A 10,833-nucleotide genomic window follows, 5' to 3' on the forward strand; every position below is an offset into this window, starting at 1 on the left:
TAAAAATAAATTTTGGCAAGCCCCGGTATATGTACAGCTTAAAATACTCCGCTATTCTCAGGTATTCTGCTATTCTGAGAATAGCAGAGTAATGTAATAGAGCCGGTGTGCTGTCAGTGCTGCTGAGAATGGCAGAGAAGTGTAAGCCTTACATACATTGCTCTGCCATTCTCAGCAGCTCCTGTGTAAGCAGTGTGAGGAGAGCCGCCTGCGCTCCCGCTGGTTGCGCTCTTGCTGTCACTAGCTTTAGAGCAGTGTAAGAAGGGCTGCCGGCGCTCTGTCATTTGCAGCCCCCAACTCACCAGCCACAGACTAGCACCATTCCGCGGCTCAGGGATCACCGCTGTAAACAACAAAAATCCAAACAAAAACTCAATAAACGTCAAGTATAAGTTAATGGAAACATGTCTTTATTAACGTTTAATATCCAAAAAATAAAACTCTTATAATTCTCTTTACAGCAAATATATATCAGTGCTTTGGCCATAATAAGTTAAAGGCCCTTTATCATAAAATATATGCTTTTTTTGTTTAACCTTTACTCAAACTGAATTTATAATCCCTATGACTTCCCTACATATACATAACAAAAGTGTAGTAAAATTAGCAATACTAAAACTATAATAATAGTTTTGATACTAACATTTGTAGTTTAATATAAATGGTACACGCATCTAATGTATCGATTATAACTCCTTGGCCTGTTAGTTGAGGTGTACAATGCAATATTAATATAGAAAAATACATGCTTGGCGTAATGTCCGTGCGAACTTGCTAAGACGGCAGCTAAAAGTTTCAATACTGACGTAAACTATTCTACAAGCAATGAGCGGCTGATTTTTTTTTCAATATAATATAATATGCCATCAAGGCAATTTTTTTTATATAACGAAAAAATTAAAAAAAAAAAAAGTTTGTAAACTTTTAATATATAAGAAATGTAACTTCAAGTGGAAATAAAAAATAAAAGGTTCATCTCTCAGTCAGTACACAGACTTTACAGTTTAGGTTTTGTATTCTTGTGAAAAGAAAAAAAAAAAAGTTTTTAGAACTCTTGAGAAAAAGTTTCAAAAATATTAGAAAACTCCTTAGGTTTTTTTTCCTGCATATTTGATGTATTATTAAAAACAGACTGGAAGATTTAACTAAATAGATCCACAGGTTGAAATTTGAAATGCAAAAATAGGAAAACAAAAATATATATATATATATAAACTATACCCTCCCTACCTGCTTGAGATCTAAAAGACATGATGATATTTTAATCATGAATGTCGTCGTTCACCCTCCTCAGATTTTGGTGAATGTAGTCAAAAAATCCCAGCCTTTCCCTTGATTAACTAAAAACTGAAAGTTCAAGTCATGGCTGGCTCAATTAAAAAGTATTCACATTTACAATATATTTTTTTTCTAAAATAATATATTAATAACTTGATCGGACTAAAAAGGAATTACATATTCCTTATTAGCCAGTTTGTGCATTGTAAAGCTTTTTTTTTTTTTTTTACTTTTTTTTTTAAATAATGTAATTCAGTTTTTTTTGAAAAAGCAAAAATTGCAGACTGACATTTGGACAGTTTTAACCTGAAAATAGGACAGATTGTGTGGTAGTGTTTAAAATTCTGGACAGTGATTTACAACAAATCCAAACCTTCTGCCAATACTGCAGGGTAAATTACCTCTTCCTCCCCCCCTCAAAAAAATGGTTTTATCGATTTCACTGAAAAGATATTTTTCTTGTATTGGGTTTAAAGGTAGTGGAAATATTTATAGAAAACAGAAAAGGTGACAATTTCAACCTATGTAAACATAATTTTCTTTTTATGTTAACTACCTGTAAATCATAATTTATCATATGTTTTATACCAACATCAAGAAGAATCAATGCCAACTGACTGAAATCGACCAAAGTCAGAAAGGGCATGCGGAATCTTTTAATATGAGTTGGTAGCAGCAAAGTTTTTATTTTTTTTTTTAAAGCCTGACTGGCCTTTTCTATATATGCAGAGATATATATATATATCTTAAGAGGAAGACTGCTGTAGAGTGCTTGTTGGAAACAAAAAAGTTTAAGAATGTATTTGTATGGCCTGGTTGACTGGTGCCTGGCAGACAGGGCAGAGTGGCATCTCTTTCTGGCAGATCTTGTTGGCGCACTCCATGCAGAAGAAGTTGTGGCCGCAGGGAACAAGTGCGGCTATGACTTCATTGTCAAAGCAGATGACGCAGTCGTGTTTGCGTCTTGTCTCGGGTGGGGAACTGGAGGTGGAGCCGCCACTGGAAGAGGAGTAGCTGTTGGTGCTGTTGGAGAATGCAGGGATGTAAATGGGAAGCCCAGCCTTGGTTGTGCTTGAAAGGTCACTTCTAACACTTCTGCCCATTTGGTAATCCAGACCTTCAGGAAAAGGAGGGGACATGCTTCCCCTGCGCTGAGATTTTGCCGTGGCTTCACTTCCGTAGCCAGGAAGTGGAGTTCCCTGGTCAAAAGGCGCCCATACTGTCTCAGATGGAGATGGTATTGGATCAAAGGCAGAGGTGTCGGCTAATTCTTCTGAGCCAACAGTGGGCATGGCTTCTCCAAACCAAAAATTACTTGTGCCGAAAGGACTAGTTGGGCTCAAGTCAGCCAGCCGGTTGTTTCCGAAAAACGAATCTGTAGAGCCACTTCCTAAAGAACTAGAGCTATCGTTTCTGTAGTTGGAAATCATCTTGTTACGGCCTGGGGTGGATGGATTTGTGTTTAGCCAGGTTGTGGTTAAACAGCTACTATCAAAGCTGACATCTGTACCGTTATAATGAAAATCATTCTCTTCATTGAGCTCGATGTAGTTGCCAGTGCGCATGGCTATATGCATTTCAATCTCCTCACGGGCTCGATCGACATTTTCTGGCATCCCTGTGACTTCAAAAACTGGCTCTTTGTCACGACTTGGAGTGACTATGTAGGTGTGGGTTTGTTGCTGTATACGTTTTATGGTTGCTCCCTTTGGCCCTACGACGAGGCCAACCACTCTGTAAGGTACCCTTACTTGTACAGTGGTTTGACCCGGTAGGTTGGGGTTGCACTGAGCGCTACCTGCGGAAGGGCCATTTTTGTTACGAGATGCTCGAATCATGGAAAAGTGTTCTGCCGCTGACAAGATTTCCCTTTTTGCCATTGCTACATCCTCTTTCCTTCCAGTAACCACAAATACCGGTTCTTCACCACGGACTGGGGTCTTTATGTAGGTATTTGTCTTCGCCCTTAGTGCCTTGATCTTGCATCCTAGATGAATAAAAAAAAAAAAAAAAAAAAAAAAAAGGAAGTTTACTAAAATGAATACAGATTTATTAGGAGACAAAAAACAAAGAAAGCAAAGAAACCACTTCCCAAAACATTCACACAACATACAGGTAGATCAGAGTGCACTTAAGGTAGGCAGCTATTGATAAGTTATATAAATGCTGTCCCTGAACTCCATATTACAAAGTCAACAAACATTCTGGTTTACAGTTCCTGGTTAGTAAGTCATTAGATCAGCATGTTAGATACACTACCTTAATTTACAGCATAGAAGGAAAGCAATGACAGGCCCTATTATTCTCTTACCACCTCTCCAACTTAAAAAGAGTTCTCCAGATTGGAAGATATTGGTTTTACATTATCTCCTAGCAGCTAACTCCCCCACAAGTCACTTATAAATCTAAGAAATGATTCCAACTATAAAAAACTACATAGTGCCCATCTTGGAGACTTTTGGCATATTTTCATAGTAAGAACAATTTCTTTTGGTTTGCCTTTTATTACATTTTTATTATTAGCCAGGTATCCCAGCATGGCCACGGCAAACAGGAACACATAAATGTGTTAAAAAAATTTGCAATCAGGCAAGTAAGGTGATTTTATTGTAAAAATGCATCACTTGTCCATTCCCAAATGATCCCAACTTTGTGTTTTAATGCTTCGTTCTGCTGCAATTTGCAATAGATTTGACAAAACCCAGCTTCCTGGGTAACTAAAAATGTGAAGATTATGTTTGTGTGCACTAAAATAAAAAAAATGTGTGTAATGTTACTGAAAATAAAGATTTAATTTACATTCATGCAAGTTTTCTATTTTTCAGCAATCTTACCCCCACATATAATAACTGCATCACATCACACCTCATTGTCCAAAGATAACAAAAAGATTTATATACAAGAATAAAGCAATAAAACCATTCTGATTTATGACAAAGCAAACATTATGTGACAGCACAGAGGGAGTTGAAAAGTTCAAAATATTACAGAATAGGATAATCAGATCAGCTCCTAAGTAAGTAGCTTCTGTATATGTATGTATTTATTGAGTGGTTAAGTAGTTTTATTCAGTCTTTGCTCAGTACTAATATACTAGAATACGATTCTACACATACAATGTGAAAATACAGGTGCCATTGTGCACAATTGTAAATTCCCCCAATGCAAAGTGACAAGGTTTTAAAACCTAAAAATGTCTTATTACTACTACACAGTATTTGTATAGCACCGACATTACGCAGCACTGTAGAAAGCCCAAAGTCATGTCACTAACTGTCCCTCAAAATGGCTCACAACCTAAGGTTAATTTTGGGGGAAAGCCAAATACCCTAACTGCATGTTTTTGTATTGTGGGAGGAAACCCATGCAAATAGGGGGAGAACCTGCAAACTCCATGCAGATAGTGTCCTGGTTGAGATACGAACCTGGGACCTAGCGCTGCAAAGCCAAAATGTGCTAACCACCATACCGTCTGTAATCTACTAAAACACCTAAAAGTAACCAACCCGCCATGGGGACAGTAGGCACCAAAAGAAGGCATTTATGACCGTTCTGTTTTACCTCCATGTACGGCTACTGAAGCCAAGTGAAATAGTAGCAGGAACATAGTACAAGCAACGGGCAGTCGCCATACACAAGCTGCACTGAAGGTTGTGTAAAGTGTAAGTCACTTTGGAAGCATTCGGAGGTCTGCCGTCTCCATTCACACCTATGTGCAGATTACCCCCCTAGCGGACTAATTCCATCCGTATTTCCATGCAAAAAGCAGTACATTTTTTTTGCATGAAAATTAATTTTACATTGTAAGCCTATATTTCTTAGGCATAACTCACTGAAATATGAACAATAGTTAATACATTTAATAAAAAACTAAAAAAAAAAAAAAACAAATAGTTAAACATGTAATATAACTGTAAGCCAGCATATATATTATATGAAGATTTCTTTGTATTGGACTCAATACAGCTATTTCGTATTGAATCTATTAGAGATGTATTTGAATTTCCCGCCGATCCTCCCACCCGCACCGACGTCACCAGGAAACCCTGAAGATCGTCTCTGCATTGTGCAACCAGTGAGCCCAGGACCTGCAGGGACCAGCTGGACGCCAACGGAACAAGGTAAGTGGGGTTTAATTATGTTTTTAGGTACCCCCGAGTGTGACTCGGAATTACTGTTTTTTGCACTGAAAATCCACCCTGTGTCACAATAGGCTGCAATTCTCAGCCAGACAGTAATGTTATGCTACCAGTCGGCTAAAAAACCCTTCAGTCTTGTTTACCCCTTTGGACCATTTTATGGACTTGTTTCTTATGTTTTAAATTCTGCACCTTTTGACCTCCCCCTGCTGCCAATCTTTAAAAGGTGCACCTTAACCTTCACAAACAATAAAAGGGTTATAACTCCACCAATGTGAGATAAAGCATGCTTGAGAAGAGAGATGGATGGCTTTGTCACTGCAAGGTTTTAAACACATCCAATAAAGCAAGTTTACCCAAACCTCTTATCAATGATAAGTTAGGAGCGCCTGTCACACCCAATAGATTCTTAGTAAAACAGTAAATGCAGCCTAAGTTAGCTATAATTATTATTCATCATCAGGGGAAACCCTACAAAACAATGAGCACAGGTACAAACTTCATGCAAATAAAATTCCTGAGAAAAGTGAACTAGTGACGACTATAATACCACAACCACTGAGAAAACCAAATTCACTCTTCCCACAACACCGAGGAGCCAATCAAAGCTCACGTTTTTTGGTCTGCGATGTTATCCTAAAGCAGCACTTTTGCCTTCTACCGTGTTTCCCCCGAAAATAAGACAATGGTCTTATATTATTTTACCTCTGAAAATCACATTAGGGCTTATTTTCATGCACACAAAAAATCTATAGAAAAATATCTTTGTGTTACCTGTGACCTGTCAAAATCACATATTTTGTCTGTTATATACAAGAAGTCATGAATAAGAATGGACAAAAATGACTAATGAAGAAAAAAAAATACAGCTTCATAAGCAAACAAGTGCAACATAACAAGAAAATGTGATGACAATTAACATATGGTTAATACCCACATACAGGTTAATACCCACTCTGCAATTTCCTGACCCCTTGCTCCAGTTCTTTTAAAATCTCCTGCTCTCCCTGTCCTATTGGTATCCCTTTGTGTACCACATTGCACTCTCCAAAGAGGCCGCCGATAGGGCTTATATTTCCCCCTTGCATGATTAGCATGCTAGGGTTAATTTTTTCAAGGAAATGCGGTAGTTAGAATTGAGGTGCTTTGATGCTTCATGGTCTTATAGAGAACAATGAACAAATGTAGACAAAGGAAAAGAAAAGCCTCTAATGTGCATAAACCTTTGTAAAAAATAACCTGGGGAGATAAGGGTCTTAGGCTACATACACACGTGCAGTGGTTCTCGTCGGTTATTTGGCTTAGGGATATCATCAGACAAGAATCTTGTGTGTGCACAGCACTTGTCGTCCATCGTTTGAACAACCCTCCTGGCGGATCCACGGACGATCATAATGCAAGTGAAGGGGAGAGAGCACAGCAGGGTGCCACTTCCCTTCCCTCTCCATAGAGCAGATCGGTGCTGTATGTACAGAGCTCCTTCATGCTTTGTGCAGTCATTTGTTCTTGGAAGGGAACGTGAAAGATCCTTTCCAACGACAATTTTTGCACGTGTGTATGCAGCCTTATGCAAGTTCCTTTAAAATCATAGCAAATACGGCACTTGACCCTTTTTGGACAACATAAACAGAAGTGTAGATTGTGATTCAGGATGGTTTGTCCAACATAGAACTTCACAAATGCTCCTTTGGCTGAATGGGCACAAACTGGCAAAATCACACTGCAAAATTTGGTTGAACGTTTTCACAGAAGGGAAGGAACTTGTTAGGCTAACTCTATATTACTGGAATCGGACATCCAACAAGCTCTATTAGGTGCCCATTAACTTCTAGATATAGGTTCATTGATTAACTGAAGTGAAAGAAACCAACATGGCAATTTATAAGTTTAGATAAACTCTGAAACATAACTTTCCAGACAGCAGTAAATCAGATTTCCAATGCCTACTCTAAGGAAGGCCCTTCTGCGTCTCGCTGGATTACTGGAAGGTTTTCTTGGTTCCTCGAGTTCCACCTCACACCATGGAGCAGTGTTTCTCAAACAGATTTCTGTGGTACCCTATGGTTCCTCCTGAGATTACTGGGGGATTCCTTGGGTAACTTTTGCCTTTCAGCTCAGTTAAAGTGTCACCACTGTTCCTTTTTGCTATCTATAAGGCTGACATTGTTCCCACTACACTAATGTACTGTGAGATGTGGATAAAGTAATTATAGAACCTTTAAGACCTGAAAGTTATTCCAAGGGTTCCCCCATGTAAAAAGATGAGAACGACTGCCATAGTGTAATATAATATACATTCTGTACCATTCAACAGATATGATGGTTCAGTCCACAGGGGCATAGCAAAAAACATGTGCATGGCTAGCTTTCATTTGTCAACAAAGTCATTTGTGGTTAAGATATCGCATCAATATAGCTAGCCCAGGATGAGGTGTAGCGATCTCCGAACACATTGCCCTCAAAGAATGAATACATGTCTGCTAAATGCTCATGTTATAGATGCACTTATGCTGTCCTGATTTATTTTTCACTGTTCCTCAAACCCAACTCCACATGGAGAAGCCATGGATTCCATTCTATACAACACACCGGTGATGGCTAATAATCCAGAAACAAGTACAGGTAGTCCCCGGGTTAAGGGCATCCGACATACAGACGTCTCCAAGATACAAACAGAGCTTCCCCGCTGCCTTGTGTGCAGGACGGAGGCTTGATGGGGGAAGGGAGGCAGTTTGCATGACTTGTAGAAGAAATCTTTTGCTAAACAAAGCTAAGGTTGTGGGTGAGCACTTTAATAAATTGTCTAGGTTCCATAAAATTTTTTTTTTGCTTTGTGATTAACTCAGTGAGGATTTGATACAGTAACTGACACCATGCTGCCTAATATGTTGAGACAAACATCTGTCCTAATTGGATTAAAATATTGTAACTGTTCCGACTTACATACAAATTCAATTTAAGAACAAACCTACAGTCCCTATCTCGTATGTAACCCGGGGACTACCTGTATATGCAGTTTGGAATAAATGGCTCTATTATAGAGCTGCACAATTCCAGTCCTTGAGAGCCACAAACAGGTCAGGAATTAATTTACATAAGGGGGTCCAGACACTTTGCAAACCGCCTTAGTAAATTTACCAAGAAAGACTGACTACACATCCTGACCCTCGAGGACTGGAAATAGACACCCCAGCTACATAATATTAGATTGTATCTGTGCTAAAAACCAGCAAATCTGGATGCCAATTAGAAAAAGAAAAAATGATTCTCATGGCTTCACCCACTAATCTGAACTTTCCAGATTTAGGACAGATTCATTCTTAATCCTGCATGGTGCATGTATTACTGAGGACACATTACATTATAATCATAGTATGGATCATAGTATGAAGAATGACACAACTGTATAATATCTAAATAATAATAATAACGTTTCAAAGCATCCAAATGGGCCTTATAAACTACAACTCTTAAAAAATACCAAAATCTTGCTATTCAGTGGCCAGGTCAGCCAACTTGTATGCAAGTATATTATAGATCTATACAGCCAGGAACTTTCCTCCAGCACCAGACGTGTGAACCCGTAAACTCCATACAAATTTCTGCTGACGGAGTGAATTGTCTTGGATGTAGATCCAGTATCGGTATCGCTATCCCAGAATGCTGCGTATTGATCTCCCCCCAAAGAATGGAGTAATGTTCTGACTTCAACAGCTACTTATTCACTAATGGGAAGAATCCTGCTTGCCCCCCCCATCCTCTATAGTACGGAATAAGCTTTGTTCCAAATACCCAAAACAAAGTTCAATCCAGAATTTGTAGGGAGGAAATTGGAGGTGGGTGGCAGCCCCTGTATTGTGACCCAACTTATCAGTAACCACTCAAAAACATCCGAGTGGTTACTGAAAAGTGAGGGGAGAACACTGCAAAATGATCACCAAGGGTAAATTATGTGTATGCCAGGTAATATGCATTGGTGCAATATGGGGTCATCGATTCATCAGGGCACCCCAAGTTGCAGCTCAATGAAATATATGTCAATGCATTATTATTCACTGCAATGTTATAAATATGGGACAAGCACTTCTATGCCGAGCCAGCACAACCATTGGGCTTCTAATACAAAGGATGGTGCGTGTGTGTGTGTGAATGGGCCCTATAGATAGCTCCTACAAAATAAGGACTACACCCCCCCCCCCATTTACTGCAATGAACTAATTTACTTCACCAGAGTGAGATACGCTGCCCCCCCAGCACATAATGCTGAGTATACAAACATTTATCAAATTGATAATTACAATCTTGCTCAATCGATCAGACAGGATGGAATTATTTTGGTAGTTTTTACCAATGGCAGCACGGTGGCTCAGTGGTTAGTAATCCGGCCTTTGCAGCGCTGGGTTGCAGGTTCAAGTCCCGGCCAGGACAATATCTGCATGGAGTTTGCAGGTTCTCCATGTGTTTGTGTGGGTGTAATCCGGTTTCCTCTCACATTCCAAAAACATGCAGTTAGGTTATTTAGCTTCCCCATAGACTGTATTAATGACTATGGCAGGGACATTAGATTGTGAGCTAGTGACATGACTATGGACTTTGTACAGCGCTACGTAATATGTTGGCGCTATTTAAAATTATACATTTATATATAAAAGGTATGGTATATATTTATATTTCATTGTTTTTAATACTGTTTGTTTTCTATGCAAAATAAAAAAAAATTATAAATAAAATAAAAGCTAAAGCTTGTTATTAGAAAACAATAATTTATAAAGATAATAATGACATAATAAAGAGATACAAATACAGAAGATCCCAGCCATTCCATGCACACCACAATAAGTGATCTGATTGTACAGAACGCCTTGCAACAACCACTCCGGGGTGTGAAGGGTGAATATTATTTGATTAGGAATATATCGGTTAGTAAACTAGCAGGAAATAGATTGTAATGGTGGCGATCTTCAGACGTCACATTCTGATTGGACACTGAGGAAAGAAATTGTAGTCGGACACCGGCCTTGTGCGGATCTACAGCAGAATAATAATCTCGCAGGTTAAATATTAATGCTGCAAGGATGGGAGGAAAGGAAGAGCGAGGAGGCTTCAGGAGGAAGAACAATAGAAAGGAGCCCAGGCATCCTCCTGCTGCACCCTCAGCAACCAATCACAACGCAGCATGCTGGAGATGAGCCCACACAATGGATCCTGATTGGTTGTTGTGCTAATCTTTAAGAAGAGGAAGCGTGATATCATTCATCCATCCATATTCACCCTTCACTGCCCCCCCCCAGGGGTAATATTCACCCCCAGCATCACCCTGTCACACACTCATCCCAAGCCACTTTCCTTGCTTGGTCACACACGTGTAATACCCCCACAAATCTGCCCCCTGGGGTATATCTTCTCCCCCCCCCCC

At 39.3% G+C, this 10,833-nt stretch overlaps 1 protein-coding gene across 1 annotated transcript in view; it reads right to left on the minus strand.

Annotated features, from left to right (window-relative positions):
• Positions 1 to 387: 387 nt before the first annotated feature.
• The window catches only part of MEX3C (mex-3 RNA binding family member C), an 11,076-nt gene continuing 630 nt past the window's right edge, over positions 388 to 10,833 (minus strand). Inside the window, exon 2 of the mRNA XM_072416473.1 lies at positions 388 to 3,265. Within this exon, the coding sequence (XP_072272574.1) occupies positions 2,070 to 3,265 (1,196 nt within the window). The 3' untranslated portion in view covers positions 388 to 2,069. The remainder of the gene's footprint in view (positions 3,266 to 10,833) is intronic.

The sequence above is a fragment of the Pyxicephalus adspersus genome, chromosome 6 (assembly GCF_032062135.1).
Source record: "Pyxicephalus adspersus chromosome 6, UCB_Pads_2.0, whole genome shotgun sequence".
Lineage (NCBI taxonomy): Eukaryota > Metazoa > Chordata > Amphibia > Anura > Pyxicephalidae > Pyxicephalus > Pyxicephalus adspersus.